At 42.1% G+C, this 22051-nt stretch overlaps 1 protein-coding gene across 1 annotated transcript in view; it reads left to right on the forward strand.

Annotated features, from left to right (window-relative positions):
• Positions 1 to 19458, forward strand: part of LOC121862960 (nuclear transcription factor Y subunit beta-like) — a 67700-nt gene extending 48242 nt beyond the window's left edge. The window contains exon 2 of the mRNA XM_042361415.1: positions 18691 to 19458. Within this exon, the coding sequence (XP_042217349.1) occupies positions 18691 to 19458 (768 nt within the window). The remainder of the gene's footprint in view (positions 1 to 18690) is intronic.
• Positions 19459 to 22051: the final 2593 nt, after the last annotated feature.

A 22051-nucleotide genomic window follows, 5' to 3' on the forward strand; every position in this document is an offset into this window, starting at 1 on the left:
AATAATATTATTTTGTATTTATAACTTTTGATGTTATTGATTCTAAATTCACTTTGGAAATGAAATTATTAATGAAGCCTCATTTTCAAGTACCAGATAGGGGAAATCACCATCCACCTTACACATAAAGTTACAAACAAAATTCCTTAGACACTTTAAGGGCCGTTTACGTACAGGAGAGATTGGGATTTTAACATCAATTAGATCCGATTATTTTGTCTTTATATTACACCCTTTTATTTCATGCTGTTACGCTGAGTTGATTGATACTGATAATAAGTGTTGACCAGCTGAGAATCAATCACTTATTACCCATAATTAGACGCCAGAAGTGTCCATGTTATTTTGGTCGAAACTGTCAATATTTTCTTTAATCATATAGTAATCTGAAACCCGAGTGACAAAGAAACAGACAGGCAGACAGACAGACAGACAGACAGACAGACAGACAGACAGACAGACAGAGAGGACAGACAACAAGAGGATTAGAGAGACAGACAAACAATTAGTTCAGGTAGTAATACGAAACGAGTGAATCTATATATAGACATATTCAGACAGGCAGAAAGACAAATATTGTTCATTGCTGCAGCTGCTGTCCTATGCTGTTGTTGTTTATGCTGTTCCCTGCTGTTGTTGCTTATGCTGTTCCCTGCTGTTGTTGCTTATGCTGTTCCCTGCTGTTGTTGCTTATGCTGTTCCCTGCTGTTGTTGCTTATGCTGTTCCCTGCTGTTGTTGCTTATGCTGTTCCCTGCTGTTGTTGCTTATGCTGTTCCCTGCTGTTGTTACTTATGCTGTTCCTGCTGTTGTTGCTTATGCTGTTCCCTGCTGTTGTTGCTTATGCTGTTCCCTGCTGTTGTTGCTTATGCTCCCTGCTGTTGTTGCTTATGCTGTTCCCTGCTGTTGTTGCTTATGCTGTTCCCTGCTGTTGTTGCTTATGCTGTTCCCTGCTGTTGTTGCTTATGCTGTTCCCTGCTGTTGTTGCTTATGCTGTTCTCGTTGTTGTACCCTGCGGTGTGTACCTGGCGTTGTTTATTTCTGTACTTCCCGACCTTTTGTTCCCGGTGTTGTTCCCTGCTCCTGCCGCCACTCACCTTCCCTTACTTTTGTCTCTTGATGTAACTGCTGCTGCTCTTAATATTGTTGTTTCTACTGCTACTGCTGCTCTTGCATCTACTGCTGCTTCTACTGGTGGTGGTGGTGGTTCTTCCCCACGGACCTTCTCCTGCTGCTGTCACCATCCCTGCTCTTCCCTGCACCACCTTCTCCTGCTGCTGTCACCATCCCCTGCTCTTCCCCGCACCACCTTCTCCTGCTGCTGTCACCATCCCCTGCTCTTCCCCGCACCACCTTCTCCTGCTGCTGTCACCATCCCCTGCTCTTCCCCGCACCAGCTTCTCCTACTGCTGTCACCGGCCCCTGCTCTTCTGTCCACTCCTAGTTCCAGAGCCCATTAGGACTCGACTCTGGAAAGGTCCCTTGATAGCCGTTCTTTCAGGGTCGTGTCGTGACGATGAGGAGGATCAACACTACCCAGGCAATTCACATTTTTCCTTCTAAACACGAGTGCTATTGCTTAATGCTGCAGTTATATGTGATTGGAGTTGTAGAAAGTGAAATTCATTTTCTAATGCCCACGAGATCTCTCTACCATGGCGCAAAATTGGAGTTAGAGAAAAGCAAAATACATCAAGGTTTTTTATTTTCAAAGTTGAGTGATATTGCTCCTGTCACTGGGATATGGGTGGGTGATGTGCGTTTTGAGTTAATAGAAATTAAAGTGTAATTTTCGTACTTTTATAATTGAACTTTGAATTTACTTAAGGACGGATTAAATAAATACAAATATTAATTATTGGTTTTACCTGAAATAAGTATTATAAAAATAAATAATATAAAGTTAATTTCACCAATATTTCTTAATTACCATACAATAGATTTTGTTTTAGAAATAACGAGAACCAAAGTAAATTATATTGTCATTCTTTTCTTTTACAGTGAAACCTCCATATAACGGACTCCTCTCTACATATAATTAGTGAGATGTAGGTTTCACATCTAACGGACCCTCGATATAACGAACTTTCAGCTTTATATAGTGCTTTAGATGGACGTTTCACTGTTAACGGACCCGCGATATAACGGACTTTCATCTCCATATAGTCCGTTAAATAGAAGTTTCACTGTATTTCGTTCAAACAGATAATATCACAAATAAGAGCACTGAAGTAAAGCTGCCCAGTAATGTATAAGTTCTTGGTCCCTGACTCCTCGCTGCGTAGGACTGAATCGTCTTTAAGGGAATAACGAGAAACAAAAGAAACTAGATCAACAGAAGAGCGTGATTAGCTAACATATAAACAGCTGTCATTTAAGAAAACAGTTGTCTGTAAAGAAAACAGCTGTCAGTAAATAAAAAAGCTGTCAGTAAATAAAACAGCTGTTAGTAAATAAAACAGCTGTCAGTAAATAAAACAGCTGTCAGTAAAGAAAACAGCTGTCAATTATTAATAAGAAATCCCATAAGCTGCTACTGGCGCGCTCCCTTACCGAACTACGATACATTAGTTTATCAGACAGAGTTGGATACACTTCAGTCATCATAACTGAAATGATTAATCGTGTTTGTTTACCTTATATAGGATTAAATCTCCTTTTTCATCCAACTTTGATTATTTTTCGTTGTTTGTTGTTCTTAGTCTATAATTATTCATTTTGATTATATTTACGTTTTTTTTATTTTGTGTTTTGTCTTTTATTTATAAACTAAAACTCACTTATTATGGACCGAATTGGGATGAATTTTTTTAGAACAAGTTCCTTCGTTTTTTATTATTTACGTCTTTTAAGTCTTAAAATTCAATGTTGGGTTATTTCTATGTTCTGTGGTCCTATCTAAGTCTTGTATAATCTTATCTACGTCCGAGAGATACAAGTCTTAATCTGATCTCAGTATAAGTCTTATTCACTCTCACAACACACAGTCTTACTCCATCCCACAACACACAGTCTCACTCCATCGCACAACACACAGTCTCACTCCATCCCACAACACACAGTCTCACTCCATCCCACAACAGTCTCACTCCATCCCACAACACACAGTCTCACTCCATCCCACAACACACAGTCTTACTCCATCCCACAACACACAGTCTCACTCCATCCCACAACAGTCTCACTCCATCCCACAACACACAGTCTCACTCCATCCCACAACACACACAGTCTCTCACTCCATCCCACAACACACACACAGTCTCACTCCATCCCACAACACACAGTCTCACTCCATCCCACAACACACAGTCTCACTCCATCCCACAACACACAGTCTTACTCCATCCCACAACAGTCTTACTCCATCCCACAACAGTCTTACTCCATCCCACAACACACAGTCTCACTCCAATCCCAGTCTAGTGAACTCAAGGCAACAGTCAATCTAGCCAGATGCCTGTGTAGGACATTTTGTTTTGGGCGCCATTTGCATTTTTTCCATTACTTGGTAAATTCACTTCAGATTTTTCCCTCTTGTGTTTTCAGTTTTACTCAGGGAGGCGGAAAGGCAGACCAGGTGCCTCCTTTCCACCTGTCGGCACCTGTCTTAAATGATCACCTTGACGAAGAGGAGAATCGGGCAAGGAAATTTTGTGTGGGATTTTTTTTTTTTTTTTTTTTTTTAGGGGGGAGGTTAAGAGTTAAATATAAAAATATAAATGGGATGAAAAAGATATGTGAAACAGAAATTGAGAGATGGGGACGCGGAAGAGAAAAGGGAAGAAAAAATGAGAACAAAGAATAGCGAGAGAGAGAGAGAGAGGTGAACAAACAACTCCTCTTTATTGTATACATCCAACACACAGACTCACCTTCCGATCATATCTCATCATACCTTACAATCATGTCTCATCATACCTTGCGATCATCTCTCATCATACCTTACAACCATGTCTCATCATACCTTACAATCATGTCTCATCATACCTTACAATCATCTCTCATCATACCTTGCGATCATCTCTCATCATACCTTACAATCATCTCTCATCATACCTTGCGATCAACCTCTCATCATACCTTACAATCATGTCTCATCATACCTTACAATCATCTCTCATCATACCTTGCGATCATCTCTCATCATACCTTACGATCATCTCTCATCATACCTTACGATCATCTCTCATCATACCTTACAATCATCTCTCATCATACCTTGCGATCATCTCTCATCATACCTTGCGATCATGTCTCATCATACCTTACAATCATCTCTCATCGTACCTTGCGATCATCTCTCATCATACCTTACGATCATCTCATCATTCTTAACCACCTTGTATTTATTGTTGTAAAATAATTCACCCCTAAACACCTCCTCGTTACCTGTTAAAGGGCAGGAATGCATCATGACATCATAACATTTCTCTCCAATTGACCTTTAATTATCCCGTCTATTGGTAGCGACTCGTTGTAATTGCTTCCTCTTGTCTTTATTTACAGACCATTAACAAAATCCTTCGAGGTCTTCTATCTCAGTAAGTGAAGACGTGAGGGAGTAATCTTGAACGTTAACGAAATTCGTCTCAGTATTTATCGGGAGAAGACAAAAAAATATATGTTTTCTTTCTTCCGGGAGTACTCTAGTACAGACGCCATTGAAATTTAGATTTTTTTTTATTTAGGGTGGGAGTCTCTCTCTCTCTCTCTCTCTCTCTCTCTCTCTCTCTCTCTCTCTCTCTCTCTCTCTCTCTCTCTCCTCTCTCTCTCTCTCTCTCTCTCTCTCTCTCTCTCTCTCTCTCTCTCTCTCTCTCTCTCTCTCTCTCTCTCCTCTCTCTCTCTCTCTCTCTCTCTCTCTCTCTCTCTCTCTCTCTCTCTCTCTCTCTCTCTCTCCTCTCTCTCTCTCTCTCTCTCTCTCTCTCTCTCTCTCTCTCTCTCTCTCTCTCTCTCTCTCTCTCTCTCTCTCTCTCTCTCTCTCTCTCTCCTCTCTCTCTCTCTCTCTCTCTCTCTCTCTCTCTCTCTCTCTCTCTCTCTCTCTCTCTCTCTCTCTCTCTCTCTCTCTCCTCTCTCTCTCTCTCTCCTCTCTCTCTCTCTCTCTCTCTCTCTCTCAAACAGGTTCTGAAAATACGAAAATACGAGTAGGTGTTTTAAAATCAGTCAACTTTTCTTTCTGGGCAAGGGCTTAAAACCTATCAACTTCTCTGTTTCACGCGACGGACTGCTGTCAAACTTGTGTCAATCGCCAACTCCAGCCGGCAAACTTGGACCAACATTCAGGATCCACCAGTCTGACTGACCTCATTAATTCTTGAAAGTTTTCAATTGGTGGAGAGAGAGAGAGAGGGGGGGGGGGACTGTGGCTCGGTTAATCAAGCCCTAATTAACCTTGCCTCACTTCCTCGTATGATGATTACAGATACTTCCGGGTTGTTTTTTCCCTAATTCCAAATGAGATAAATTACCTATACCTCCTAGACACCTAAACATGTCCCCAATTCAATCATAATACCAAAAAATTTTACCATACAAACCCCTAAATTATCAAAAAATATCGTAGACATAAAAAAATAAAATAAAAATATATTTGTTTGTAATTTTCAAAGTTGATGATAATGTGACACGGAAATTATACCGTAATTAGACGCTATTCTCTCTTCTCTCAGTTACTCAAAGGGAAACAAGTTAAGTATCTTTAGCAAGTTGGGTCCAGGAGATGAGGCAGTGAAGCTATACTTAAACGGCTCATTGGCAGTAATGAGAATTTGTTGTTGGAATCTCTGTCAGATCATGTCGTTCTTCCTCCTTCGAGTTCCATGATTAAAACTTTCTTTGTGGATGAGATGATATGATGAGATGATGTAATTTGATTCCAGCTGATGACTGCATATTGTTTGGTTTTTTTACTTTATTATTGTATTTGTCCCTGTGTTTGTGTCCCAGTGTTTGCACCTCTACCAGACTCTAAATACCCGTGTTTGCACCTGTACCTGACTCTAAATACCTGTGTTTGCACCTCTACCTGACTCTAAATACCCGTGTTTGCACCTCTACCTGACTCTAAATACCCGTGTTTGCACCTCTACCTGACTCTAAATACCTGTGTTTGCACCTCTACCTGACTCTAAATACCCGTGTTTGCCTCTAATACTACCTGTGTTTGCACCTCTACCTGACTTAAAATACTCTGCAGACTCCTAAATACCCGTGTTTGCACCTCTACCTGACTCTAAATACCTGTGTTTGCACCTCTACCTGACTCTAAATACTCTCTAAATACCCGTGTTTGCACCTCTACCTGACTCTAATCCCCGTGTTGCACCTCTACCTGACTCTAAATACCCCGTGTTTGCACCTCTACCTGACTCTAAATACCCGTGTTTGCACCTCTACCTGACTCTAAATACCCGTGTTTGCACCTCTACCTGACTCTAAATACCCGTGTTTGCACCTCTACCTGACTCTAAATACCTGTGTTTGCACCTGTTTGGAAATCTGAAGTTAAGGAATACAATGATAATAATGTGTAAATATTTCCTATACGTCTTCAAGATTAATTAAGATCCGGACAAAATGTCGTCTTATTGAATCAATCTTGAATCTGAGGTGTTCCAAGGTTTCTTTCCAGTCGCTAGAAACCTTAAGATGGGGTGTTAGAAACCTCATCCTCACCGAGTGTTCAATCCTGTATAACAAATGGTATTTTTTCCCCTCCCTTCCTCGTCACGCGCCATACAGTGTGTGTGTGTGTGTGTGTGTGTGTGTGTGTGTGTGTGTGCACTCCTTTCTCGTCGCCTCATTAAAGACAGCTTATTCAGAGGTAAAATATTCTGGTTTGTGATGTAGCGTCTCTCTCTCTCTCTCTCTCTCTCTCTCTCTCTCTCTCTCTCTCTCTCTCTCTCTCTCTCTCTCTCTCTCTCTCTCTCTCTCTCTCTCTCTCTCTCTCTCTCTCTCTGTAAACCGAGTAAACATTACTCTTCATCTTTGTCATATTTCAACTTGTTTATGTTAGTTGGGAAGGTCTTATGGTATCCTACTCAGGAGGTGAATTTACTGTATTCAGGAGGTCTATTTACTGTACTCAGGGGTGAATTTACTGTACTCAAGGGTCAATTTACTGTACTTGGGAGTTATTTACTGTACTCAGGGGTCAAATTACTGTACTCGGGTCAAATTATTGTACTCAGGGTGGTTAATTCGGCGGCTAAAACTGGATATCTGAACTCTGGGGGTTAAGTCATCGTATTCAAGGACTTAACCCATCGTACTTAAGGGGTTAAGGCGTCTTACCCAAGGCATTAAACTCGTACTCAAGGGATTAACCTATTGAAATTAAGGGTTGAAATCATCGCGCGTAAAGGGTTCAACCATCGTACTCATTGCTGAAATCATCGTACTCAGATTAAATCCTCGCACTCAAGAGCTTAAATCCTCGTACTCAAGAGCTTAAAGCATCGTACTCAAGAGTTTAAATCCTCGCACTCAAGAGCTTAAAACTTCCTTCTCAAGAGCTTAAATCCTCGAACCCAAGCGCTTAAATCTTCATACTCAAGAAGTTAAATCCTTGCACTCAAGAGATTAAATCCTCATACCCAAGAGCTTAAATTCTCGTACTCAAGAGATTAAATCCTCATACTCAAGAGCTTAAATCCTCGTACTCAAGAGATTAAATCCTCATACCCAAGAGCTTAAATTCTCGTACTCAAGAGCTTAAATTCTCGTACTCAAGAGGTTAAATCCTCATACCCAAGAGCTTAAATCCTCGTATTCAAGAGATTAAATCCTCATACCCAAGAGCTTAAATCCTCGTACTCAAGAGGTTAAATCCCCGTACTCAAGGGATTCAACATAACCTTAATCTAGACACCTGTTCTTCATTAGTTTATTCGTTCCAGGTTGACACAGGTACACCAAAAAATTGAACTAGACAATATGACACAACGAACGAGGGATTTTGACAACCCTACCGAGACAACAGGAGTCACAGTGTTCATTTTGGAATTCATCGGACCACTGCGTCATGTTATTACCTTGAGATGCTTGACTTAACATTGTGGAGCCTTAATTAACCGTATGATATTGTTAAAGACAGACGTAGTTTTGTACCTTAGGCAAGTTAGGGGTTGTCTTGTGTTATGTCTCGTGTTTATGGCTAATTGGATGGCTGGGCTGTCTGTCTATGTCTTACTTATTCTTTATATATCTGTAAATTTTTCTTTTTTGTATTTAATCTCTCTCTCTCTCTCTCTCTCTCTCTCTCTCTCTCTCTCTCTCTCTCTCTCTCTCTCTCTCTCTCTCTCTCTCTCTCTCTCTCTCTCTCTCTCTCTCTCTCTCTACCGCCGTGACATACAGCTAAGTGTGTTGACTCTAATCCTCTGATGCTCATCCCTAATCACCTTCCAATCTGCACTTATATCTTCCACTGCCCCCAATCTCCCGTCATACTCCAATTTCTCGTTATAAGGCCAAACGTATTATACTCCCAATCTCTCTTTATCTTGCCAATCAACTCGTTATATCAACCTTATTTCGTTTTTACACTAATCAATCGCTATATCCTAATCTTTCGTTAACCTACCAATCTTGTTATATCACCAATGTCGTTATCTTGCCAGTCTCATTATATCACTAATCTATCGTTATACTCCCAATCTTTCGTTATCCAGGAGTCTTGTTATGTACCCTAATCCTTACATTCCAATCCCTTGTTGTACCTCCCAATCCTTGCTCAGCCTTCCAGTCCCTCCCCCTGCCCATTTCTGTATAAAATTTACCCTTGTATATCTCACCGCTCGATACATTTACCAGCTTGTACTTATCGCCTCTCTCTCTCTCTCTACTCTCTCTCTCTCTCTCTCTCTCTCTCTCTCTCTCTCTCTCTCTCTCTCTCTCTCTCTCTCTCTCTCTCTCTCTCTCTCTCTCTCTCAACTATAGAGTGAGACTGAAAGACAGACTATTAGCTTATAAGACCTTCCTATGCTCTCCACAACTATAAACTATAAATTAATATACCTTAAGTCTCAGAGCCGTAGACCTGATCACATACTCAAAATTCTTTCTCTCTTTAATATGAGTCAAATTAAAGATACAAAATCAATATCAATTCTGAATAAAACATGATTTTTATTTTATTTTATTTATTTATTTTTTAATCATCGCGTTTTCACTTACGAGGGAATATTTGTTATGGGAAACCTTTGTAAATCGTGACCTAAGCACAAAAGGTGAGGTAAGTTATGTTTATTTATGCCTCCTGTTTATTGTGTGTGTGTGTGTGTGTGTGTGTGTGTGTGTGTGTGTGTGTGTGTGTGTGTGTGTGTGTGTGTGTGTGTGTATTTTATAGGGAGAGAGGGAGGAAGATATGTGCGTGTGAATGTTCATGTAATCATATATAATAAAATCTATGTTTTTTTGAGCATACATACTTTATACATACATACATACATACATACATACATACATATACACACACATACATACACTTTTACACATACATATACATACACACATATCTATACATACACACACATACATACATACATACACATACATGTCTTAATTCACAAAATCAATGCATAAAAAAACACTTAAAGGGAATATACATTAACTCGGCCTACCTGAGCCTAATTATGTATCCATTAACCACATCTTAATACGGGAGGAACAGATAATTACTAACGACGCTTAATTAAACATTGGATTACATGTAATTAAAAATGCATTACCACTAAACCGATACACACAAACGCTGTTCTCTTTTAATTGCAAGTTTATATTATGTTATTCCGGTTATGTGGTCCATGTTTGTACTGTATACTGGTGTAGTGGTTATGTGTGTGTTTTAACAGATGGAGATTGACAGATAGACGGACATACTGAGACAGACAGACGGACGGACATACTGAGACATACAGACAGATAATAGTGACACATGTAGTAAAACGACAAAAAAGAAGAGAGAGAGAGAGAGATTAATAGACATGCACAAAAGGACAGATAGAGAGAAGTACATTTAGACAGACAGATAGATATATAGACAGAAACAGACTGACAAACAAAAAGAAAACATGGTTGTAGAGAGAGAGAGAGAGAGAGAGATGGACAAAGACATACAGATAAATAAACAAAGATATACATACAGACAAACGCAGACAGACAGACAGAGAAATACGTACAGACAGATAGACACAGACAGACGGACAAATACAGAGACATACATACATACAGATAGACACGGACAGACATACAGATAGACAGACATAAAAAAGGCCACACTGTCCGGCATTACAACTTAGCTCCACCATGTCAGTCTCTCGGTGTGTGTTATTTAAACTGTGTTCCTGTCATGAGCGCTGACGGGAATTAGCGAGTGTAGATAAACAGACAGACAGACTGTATAATTGGGTAGAAAAGGTGGAGAGAGAGGGAAAGTGGGGTTGGTAGGGGAGAAGGGAGAGGTTTAGAAGAGGGTAGGAGGTGAGGTAAGGAGTGGGAAAGAGAATGAGGGGTGAGGAAGTGAGTGGCGGTGAGGTTCTAGTGGGTAAGAGAAGAGGGAGTGATGGTGAGGGAAGCCTTGGGTGAATTTGTGATGATATATAGGTCATTAAGCATCGGTGTGTGTGTGGTGACGGGCCGTGAATTTATGGTGATGATGGTGGGTGTTGTGATGATGATGTTGGTCGATTGTTTTACACTGGACGCTGCTGTGATGTATGGTGAAAAACGTGCTTGAATGACCTTGATAGTTGTTTTGTTGTCAAGAATCTGTAGGTGCGAAGCTGTGGACTGTTGTGTTGACTCTACTGGTTGCTTTCACACACACACACACTCACACACACACACACACACACACACACACACACACAAGCACGACAAATATTATATATAACAATTCTCTCAGGTACACAGGGCAGTGATTGCTGGCTGGGACCTCAAAGACCCAAGTGTGAGGTAACAGCACCCAGTTACTGAACCTCCTACTGTGACGCCTTCTGTAGCGAGGGTGATAATGAGTCATACACCCACGCCCTCTGTGATTGTCGGAGTAACGAAGGAAACTCATGGCTGAAACACTGCACTATTTACTGTATGTTTCATGGCTACACTACTATACAGTTATGGCTGACCTAATATAGACTGTGCAATTTGGGTTAAGCATTTAGTGAAGAGTCTTAAGGCAAAACATGTAAACATAAATATACGAACAAAACAAAAAAAATTCCCCAACATAACATCAATTATTGTCACCTGCCTATAAAATCTGTCCTTCCTGTCTAACTCAACACCTGTGATAAAGGTTTAAGAATTAATTAGATACACAGAAGGGGTGTGGAAAAAGGCGTTGGGGAAATATTGTTGCTTTGAAAGAGTAGTAATGGTAATAAAGGTGATGTGTGTGTGTGTGTGTGTGTGTGTGTGTGTGTGTGTGTGTGTGTGTGTGTGTGTGTGTGTGTGTGTGTGTGTGTGTGTGTGTGTGTGTGTGTGTGTGTGTGTGTGTGTGTGTGTGTGTGTGTGTGTGTGTGTGTGTGTGTGTGTGTGTGTGTGTCAATATAGTGTTGAATGAGTGATGTAATAGGAATAGGGTAGAGACAAACACGGGAGGTTTACTGTGTGTATGTGGGTGGGCGGGTGGGTGGGTTGCAGAGTGGGTGTGTGTGTGGGGTGGGAGGGGGGTGAGATGAGATGGTTGGTGTGTGTATCTTTGAATGTGGTATAATGGTCCCGAGTTCGCTCCCCGGGCAGGGTGAAACTATGGGTAAGTTTCTTTACGCCATTTGCCTCTGTCTACCCAGCAGTAACTGGTGACCTGGATGTTAATCGATTTGTGGATCGTGTTCCGGGGTGATGGTTAGCCAGTGCAGTTGGCGAGTTGTCCGGTCTTCTCAGACTATTCCTTGACACTGGGTCATGCAACTCGTTAACTTAGGGCGTGGTTGTTGTGATGGTGACAGCTTCTACACCTTAAACAAATTCACGCCTAGGTGGCCCTTGTGCCAGCCCCACACACGAGGGGGCAACCATTATATTATTTATCTGTGAATGTGGGAGTGTGTATATGTTTAACTATGTGTGTGTAATGGTGTATGTTAATTTCTATATACATCAGAAAATGAGTCTGAAGATCTCTCTCTCTCTCTCTCTCTCTCTCTCTCTCTCTCTCTCTCTCTCTCTCTCTCTCTCTCTCTCTCTCTCTCTCTCTCTCTCTCTCTCTCTCTCTCTCTCTCTCTCTCTCTCTCTCTAAACTTAAAGATACAATTAACTCAGAGGAAATTAACTAGTAATGACAGAAACTCAGAATCTTATGCTAAAGATAAATTTAGATGGAAGAGCAAATACTACCATCCTCCTCCTCCTCCTCCTCCTCCTCCTCCTCCTCCTCCTCCTCCTCCTCCTCCTTCTTCTTCTCCTCCTCCCCCCCTCCTCCCCCCCTCCTCCCCTCCACTCCTCCTCCTCTTCATCATCATTTCCCACCTACCATGTTCACATGTTCAGGAGAACTACATGATGCCAGTGACTTATACAACACCTGGTTCTGACCCATCCACTACACACTTGGTCAGACGGATCACTGCTTATCAGGTGTTGGCGAATACTAACTGCTCACCATAACGGAACCCAGTCATGTTATTTCCATCTTCCATTTATTACTAGTGAGGGACACACACACACACACACACACACACACACACACACACACACACACACACACACACACACACACACACACACACACACACACACACACACACACACACACACACACACACACACACACACACACACACACACACACACACACACACACACACACACACACATCACACTCACACTCACTCCTATACTGCCATATTCATACGTAAACACAAATATATATACACAAAACACACATGCACGTGCATATACACTTACAAACATTGACGCACATATATATATATATATATATATATATATATATATATATATATATATATATATATATATATATATATATATATATATATATATATATATATATATATATATATATATATATATATATACAACAGACATATATACGGTCGCTACACATATACTGTATTTTATACCTACAGATTTGCATATACATACCCCCCACACACACGTAGCTAATGAACCATATATCACCATAAATCTGACAAGGAGATTCGTTCCCCTTCTCCATAACCCCTACCCCCCCCTACCTTTCCTCCCCTACCTTCCACCTCTTCACCCTACCCCTACTTCTTTACCTCCCTCCACCCCTACCTTACCTACTCTACCGTCCCTCACTTCCTCTACCCCTACCTTCCCTTGCTTCCCCTTACCCCACCATCCTTCCCTCTCCTCCCCTTCCTACTTCACCTTCCTACCCTGCTTCCCTCCCCCTGCCTCCTTTCCTCCCACTGCCTCCCCTTCCCTGCCTCCTTCCTTCCTTCCTGCCTACCTCCTTGCCTCCTTCCCTGCTCCTTGCTCCCCCTTCCTTAACCACCACCTGCCCTCCCCCTTGCCCTCTCCTCCCCACTCCTGCCTCCCTTCCCTTCCCCCCTGCCTCCCCTACTCCCTTCCTGCCTCCTTCCTACATTACTTCCTGCCTCTCCGTGTACTCTCTTCTCCAACCACCCTATAACTTCCTCTCCCCTACCACTTTATAACCTCCCTACCCTACTGACCTCTCCCCCACCCTTCCTTCCTTCCTTCCTTCCTTCCTTCCTTCCTTCCTTCCTTCCTTCCTTCCTCCTCCCTAACTCATTCCTCCTATCGTCCAATTGGTTTCCTGTTCTGATTCTCTAACATACTCCTATTTAATCCTATTTACTCTTATATACTCCTTTGTCAGGTCGATGACTCTCCTCTCTCTCTCTCTCTCGTATTCCCGGCTTCGTGATGACGCTCTTATAAGACCTCATCATAACTGTGTCATCTGAGACAATGTAATTTGCTCTACATTCAGAGACGTAAAGAAAATCTTGCTCGTATAAACTAACTCGTTTTTTGTTGTGTTACGATAAACAGAGAACGAGGCTGGTGTTGAAGGTACTCGAGAAGTAGATGAAGGATGAAGTTATTGAAGTAAATGATAATAAAGTATATTACATGTTATAATTTGATATAGTCTAAGGGTGTTATCTAATATAGGTTACGTACATATATACACATACATGTTTATTGAATACACACACACACACACACACACACACACACACACACACACACACACACACACACAGCACAGTAATAAAATACGTATATAAAATCAGAGGAAAATAATATATATATACAATACTTTACCTAAAATTTTATAACAGTACATTTGACCTGTTGTACGACCGTCTTCCACGAACTACTTATAAAGAAATAATCAAATAACTTCAAAACCAGAAAAAATGCTCAAAAGTACCAGTAAATAACAGTATGAAGTAAAGTTACAATAATTTACAAGGTGGTGTTACATAAATGTGAAATAACTAACGTAATTGTATATATACAACAATAATATATGAGGCAGGTGAAGAGGAATACATCTATAGTAATAATTAACACACAGTACACCTACCCTTTCCTCCCCCCCACTCTCCCTTTACGTCCCCCTCCTGTAATTCCCTCCCAACACCTAACCCCTCACTTCATCTAACCACCCATCACACTTTTCCCCTCTTAACCACCCTACAACCCCCTCCCTTCACATCTAACCACCCCCTCCCCTCCTCCCCTCCCCAGCCACCCTATAATGGTTATAACCACTTACCCTAATAACCTCCTTCCCCAACATCCTTCCTTCCTTCCTTCCTTCCTTCCTTCCTTCCTTCCTTCCTTCCTTCCTTCCTTCCCTAATACTCAAAGTGCTCACAAACCTGGATCAATACCTTCATCTGATATAGCCCGAAATACCAGACTATCTTCCTTTAGTATTGAGTCTCGCGTAAGATTAAATGTTCAAACTCGCCTACATTAACCCACGTTTACCCATACCTACCCACAGTCACCAGACAATAACCCCCAAACTTACCCACAACCACCCACATTCATCCACACTCATCCACACTCACCCACACTCACCCACACTCACCCACACTCACCCACACTCACTTTCATTTTTTTTTCCACAATTATTTCTATATTTATTTTTTACATCTTCACTTGATTTTGAAGTTAAAGTTAGGTTAGGTTAGGTTAGGTTAGGTTAGGTTAGGTTAGGTTAGGTTAGGTTAAGTGAGAAATTTGAAGATTATACTTATACATATTTCTCAAGACGATTTGTATGTTGTCTTGTGTTCTTGTTATATTTCCTCAGTATCACAGGGAGCAAGACTTCGGGGAGAGGCAGTCCAGGGAGAGGCAGTCCAGGGAGAGGCAGTAATAAGGGTGCTTTGGAGGGCTTCAGTCGTTCTCCTACCTTGTTCTTCCTTTAAGTCCCTGGAGGCGATACCTGTTGGGCAGATTGAGGGAAGGACTCCGCCAGCTTATTAATATATTGACAACAAACTTTTCCAAGATGAAGTTGTTGAGGGAGTCTTAGAAGAGTCTGGACACGTTATGAAACCTAAAATGAAAATTCGGCTTATGATTGATTAGTAGGTTAGGTTGGTTGTGGTTAGGTTAGGTTAGGTTAGGTTAGGTTAGGTTAGGTTAGGTTAGGTTAGGTTGGTTGTGGTTAGGTTAGGTTAGGTTAGGTTATTTTACTCGTGTCTCTCCCATGTCCTTGTTATCTATCACCCATATTAACCCACATCCACTCACACTCAATCCACATTCACCCATACTTACCCACATCCATCTACACTCATCCACATTCACCCACACTCACCCAAGCTCACCACCCAACTAGTGAACACCCGATAGAAACAGAGAAACAGGATAAAAAGAATAATAATCAAAATACCCAACGTTAGTAAATCAAAGTAAAACCCGTAAACGAGGAAAGTTTCGTGACTGATAAATAATTCGGTTGATGTTGATTCCTGTGCTGGTAAAGGTTTAATGGCCTACTTACCTACACTCCCTCTTACCCCGTGTCACTTGGGATTAGCACCGTGTGAGGCCAATAAATACTAATACCGAGTTAGGCCTTGTTGTGTTGGAGGGTTGGGGCGTGGTGATGGGGGAGAGGGAGATGGGGAGGAGGTGATGGGTGTAGTGGGGGTAGAAGGGGAGGTGAGGGAGATGCAGATGTGTTGTGATGGGGGTGGTAGAGGGAAGTGGGGAGGGGGTGGTGGCGAAGATGTAGGGGGAGGAAATATGGTTGTTGTGGGGAAGAGGGTGTGTGTGTTGTGTGGAGGGGAGGTGGTTATTGGGGTAGAGGAGGGAGATAGGGTTGGTGGGTAGGAGAAGGGAGGGAGGGAGGAGTACTAGGTGAGAGAACGGAGTGGAAAGAGAGAGAAGTGGGAGAGGGGGAGGGGAGGAGTAGTGGGTAGAAGAAGGGAATGGGGGAGAGGATTGATATGGATGAGAGATGTGTGTGTGTGTGTGTGTGTGTGTGTGTGTGTGTGTGTGTGTGTGTGTGTGATAAACAACTAAAAGTAATAATTCATCATATATTTTAATCTCAACTTTACTTTTCTATTTTTCATATTTAATTTTATTTAATTTACACAAAAATACACCGATACACTCATACACAGATACACTCATACACAGACACACTCATACACAGACACACTCATACACAGACACACTCATGCACAGACACACTCATACACAGATGCACTCATACACCGATACTCTCATACACAGATACACTCATACACAGATACACTCATACACAGATACACTCATACACAGATGCACTCATACACAGATGCACTATACACAGATGCACTGCCAACTGATACACTATACACAGATACATACTCATACACAGATACACCTATACACAGATACACCTAAGTACACAGACACACTATACACAGACATACACAGACACACTCTGCACAGACACACTATACACAGATACACCTTACACAGATACACTCATACACAGATACACTCATACACAGATACACTCATACACAGATACACTCATACACAGATACACTCATACACAGATACACTCATACACAGATGCACTCATACACAGATGCACTCATACACCGATACTCTCATACACAGATACACTCATACACAGATACACTCATACACAGATACACTCATACACAGATGCACTCATACACCGATGCACTCATACACAGATACACTCATACACAGATGCACTCATACACAGATGCACTCATACACAGATGCACTCATAAACAGATACACTCATACACAGATACACTCATACACAGATGCACTCATACACCGATGCACTCATACACAGATGCACTCATACACAGATACACTCATACACAGATACACTCATGCACCGATACACTCATACTTAAATTTATCTCAATACCGACTGCCATAAAAGTTAATTACATATAATGCATCGGGTAACAAGTCTCTGGTAGTGAAACGCGGTGACCAATCTCCGTAGAGTTATGTTGCAATATTTTTTTACTTAAATCACAAAAGCTCGCTATATTTTATTTCTTATTCCTTTTTTTTTTGCTTTTTTGTTTCTTTGTCTATCTTGTTTTCTGGTTTTGGTTTATTTCATGTTTATTATTATGTTGTTTAGTTATTCTTGCTGTTTTTCCTTCTTTGTGGTTTATTACGGTTTATAGTATGTTTATTTTTTTCTCATGATTAATTTTAGTTTATTTGTTTCTTCTTTTTCTTCTTTCTACTATAACCTCTCTTTCTCCTCCTTATTATCTATCCCCTCTTGCTCCTCCTCTTTTTTTTATTTTGTCTCTCCTCCTTCTACTCTAATTATTCTTTTTCCTACTCCTCTTCAAGCCTCTTTTTTCTCCTCCTCCTCCTCTACCCTCTCTTCCCCTACCCTCTCTTCCCCTCCTACATGTCCTCCACCCTATCTTCCTGCTCCTTCTTCCTTCCCCTTCTTCGTTTTTGTTTTCTGTTTCCTCGCCGTCTTATTTAACTTCTTCCCCCCTTCCTTCCCTCCTGCGCTTCAAAGTCCTTTCACCACACCACACACGGTCAAGCACCATCTTCGCTTGTTGCCATTACACCTGTTTCTCTTCTTCTCCTTCTATTGCATTTTCATCTTACTCTCTCCTTCTCTACCTTTCATACACAGGACACCCAAGTACCAGTGTATAAAATGTGTACATAACCACTGTACGTCCGTGTGTATATTACGGACACATAACTACTGTACGTCCATGTATATATAAAGTACACATAACTACTGTACGTTCGTGTGTATATGGAGTACCCTCATGTATACTCGCATCCCAAGTATACCAAGAGCTCTCCCGACACCTACAGAGAGAACAGATGCTCACATGGAGAATATTACACACTGTTGACCCCTGGATGACACGTGGTTGACACATGAGTGATCCCTAAATGACACATGGTTGACCCCTGGACGACACATGTTTAACCTCTGGACGACACATGTTTGACCTCTGAATGACACGTGGTTGACCCCCGGATGACACATGATAGGCACCTGGATGACACATGGTTGACCTCTTGTTGGTCGACGTTGTACTCTCACACTGGATGAATAACACAGAAGACCGAGTGACTGAATGAGTAATGTGTACAACTAACAGTGAAGGCAAACAGGTAACGAAGAAGGCACTCAGGCAGTAACGCAGGCAAACAAGCAGGCACCCAGGTAGGGACGCAAGCAGGCACCCAAGCAGGCACCCAGGCAGGCACCCAGGCAGACACCCAAGCAGGCATCCAAGCAGGCACCCAGGCAGACACCCAAGCAGGCATGCAGGCAGGCAGCAGGCAGGCGCGAGCAGACACCCGGGCAGACACCCAAGCAGGCGGCAGGCCAAGCAGGCATCAGGCATCAGCAGGCACCAAGCAGACAAGCAGGCATCAGGCAGGCGCAGGCAGACGCAGGCAGGCACTGGCAGGCCAAGCAGGCGCAAGCAGACCAAGCAGGACCCAAGCAAGCAGGCACCCAAGCAGGCATCAAGCAGGCACCCAGGCAGACACCCAAGCAGACACTCAAGCAGACGCTCAGGCAGGCACCCAGCAGGCCAGGCAGGCACCAGGCAGGCACCCAAGCAGGCACCCAAGCAGGCACCAGGCAGACACCCAAGCAGGCCAAGCAGGCACCCAAGCAGGCATCAGCCAGGCAGACAACCAAGCAGACACTCAAACAGACGCTCAGGCAGGCACCCAAGCAGGCACCCAGGCAGGCACACAAGCAGGCACCTGAGCAGGCATCCAGGCAGGCAAGCAACTCATTAGCATCCATAATGTGTCTAAAATACACCCAATACCCGAGTTCCCAGGGGCGCCACTCTCCTGACGAGGACCTCCTACTCTCGCTAACGAAGGTGCGAACTTCCCTACTCCCGGAGAATATACTCAGCCACTACGACAGTCCGCCAGAACACCTCCAGCTGACGGGTAATATTCCTCCACCATAATCGTATTACATTGTTCAAGTGGCGTGGCGCAGTCTATCCCCCCTCCTGACATACACACACACACACACACACACACACACACACACACACACACACACACACACACCTTATCCTTCTCTCCTACTGTATATCGCTTGTTTTAATATCCTCCTACGAATGCTATTTAATTTGTGTGACCTCATTCATGAAGTGCGGAGGCCATGTGGATACTACGCTAGCTATATGTCCTTAGGGTCAGTGGTTCGATCCTGGGGGCACTCTCAGTCCATCCAGCTGTAACTAGGTACCTAACTTTAGAATTGTAGTGTCGACCTCGCTGCGTCCTGGTGGTCATGACTACGGGACAGTTGGGCATCTTTTTTTTTTCCCTCGTTTAAATCGACTCATTTCCTTTTTTTAATCACCCTTTACCCATTCTCCTCCTTTTCGTTGCCTTTTTACTCTCTCTCTCTCTCTCTCTCTCTCTCTCTCTCTCTCTCTCTCTCTCTCTCTCTCTCTCTCTCTCTCTCTCTCTCCAGCTTAACCAAATTTTTGCTTCATGACAAAAAAAAATAATTGAGTAGTTTTCTTCGCAAAAATTTGCTCCCACTTTCATTACCGAGGATTTAAAAAAAGTGGAGAAGCGGAAGGGGATGAGGAGAAAACAAGGCGGAAATTGAAGAGAAAATGGGAAGATAAACAGACGATGAAGAGGAGGAGGAGAAGAGGTAAGGTAAGTGATGAAGAAAAATAGAAGGAGGAGGAAGAGAAGACGAAAAGAGGAGGGGGAAGAGGAGTAAGATGAGAAGAGAAAAAAATGAGGAAGGAAGGAAGGAAGAGAAAGCGACGACAGAAATGGGAAAGGGAGAAGGAGGAGGAGTAAGAAGACAAAAGACTGAAGGAGGAACTGGAAGAGAAGAGAAAAAAATAGTGAAGGGGAAAGGAGGAGGAGGTGAAGAAAAAAGAAAAGACACATTTTATCGCCCCAAATTTTCACCTCTTGCGCGGCATATTTACACACCATTTATATGTTGGATGTATGATGACAGTGTACCATTGGTTGTGATCACGCAGTATGGAGGAGGAGGAAGAGAAGAAACTGAAGAGAAGGAGATGGTAGAAGAGAAGGAGGAAGAAGAGAAGGAAAACCCGAAAAGGAAAGCGAGAGAAGAGGTTCGAGGAGGAAGACGAAGAGAACGAGGAAGGGAATATGGGTGACAAAATAATTAACTACGGGGAAGAAAATAGAAAGAAGAGGAAAGAAAGAGGAGGAGGAGAAGAAGGAGGCTAAAGATGAAAAGGAAAAGAGAAAAAACAGTAGGAAGAGAAATGATCTACTAATGCCATTAATAGATCTAATGTGTCGTTACTGTAAAATATACAGAATTGTCTACGTCGTCCATACGAAAAAAACACTTTATCTCAAGTCCTACAATTCGGAGGCAAAGAACTATTAACGTACTTTCCACTCCATGAAATAACACAGCTTGTTTGGTTAGGTCAGGTCAGGTTAGGTCAGGTCAGGTCAGGTTATTTCAATCTTATTTGTACTCAAAGTTTTTGGGGTGGTCGAGTGGATATGGTACTCGTCTTCTATCACTCTGGTCACTGACTCTAGTTTCATGGGGATGGCCAATGAGTGAGGCGCCCAGAGTCGACCCAGTTGCAGCCAGGTGAAATTAGACGGTAGCGTATCCTTACAATAATAGTATATTATATGTATACTGAAAGTGTGTGTGTGTGTGTGTGTGTGTGTGTGTGTGTGTGTGTCTCCATCTCTAGTTTTTCACACCTCATTCATCCATTATTCGCGTAGTCCTCCACCATCACCACTATCATAACCAAGAACCAAGACCACCTTCATCACCACCACTTCTATCACTACCAACACCACTATCACCGACAACCACCACCATAACCACACACCATGATTTACAATAATAAATTTCCTCTCATAAAACACATTTTCTTTTTATCTTTAATTCTGTATAATTCCTTCATAAGTTAAGTCATATTTGAGTCCATATAATTGGGTACCTGATATATTTTTCCTATAGTGGTGTTACGCTAAGAACATTATGGTGGCGACAGTGTTATGGAGGGGGAAAGGTGATGTGAGAACTGTATATGTAGAGTGGCTGTCATATACGTGCACACACACACACGCACACACGCACACACACACACACCCTGTACACATGAGGAAGTCCACCCGGTTTTACTAATTACATATTATATTTTACCTTTAAGGAAATAGATTTTTTTTAAATATAACTCAATTTCAATGACAAAAGTACAGTAAAAATGAAGTTTATCGCAGTACCATAAATCATTACTAACTTTTCAATGAGTTTGTGTCACTAAACTGCTTATGAATTAGTGTAGGGCGAGAGAGTCAACCCGTGCGAGTTTTAATGGTAAACGAGACCAGAGAATTGACAGACACACTATTACCTGTCTCTCAGGTACCTGCCCGAGAAAGGGAAGACGACAAACATTGATGCCTGAACTAAACATCTATGGCCTCTAATTCACTTATATGTTATAGATTGTACTATAATGTTTACTTAAAACCGAAATGACAAACACTATTACAACCACTGAACGAAACAAA

The sequence above is a fragment of the Homarus americanus genome, unplaced genomic scaffold (assembly GCF_018991925.1).
Source record: "Homarus americanus isolate GMGI-L3 unplaced genomic scaffold, GMGI_Hamer_2.0 scaffold24922, whole genome shotgun sequence".
Taxonomy (NCBI): domain Eukaryota; kingdom Metazoa; phylum Arthropoda; class Malacostraca; order Decapoda; family Nephropidae; genus Homarus; species Homarus americanus.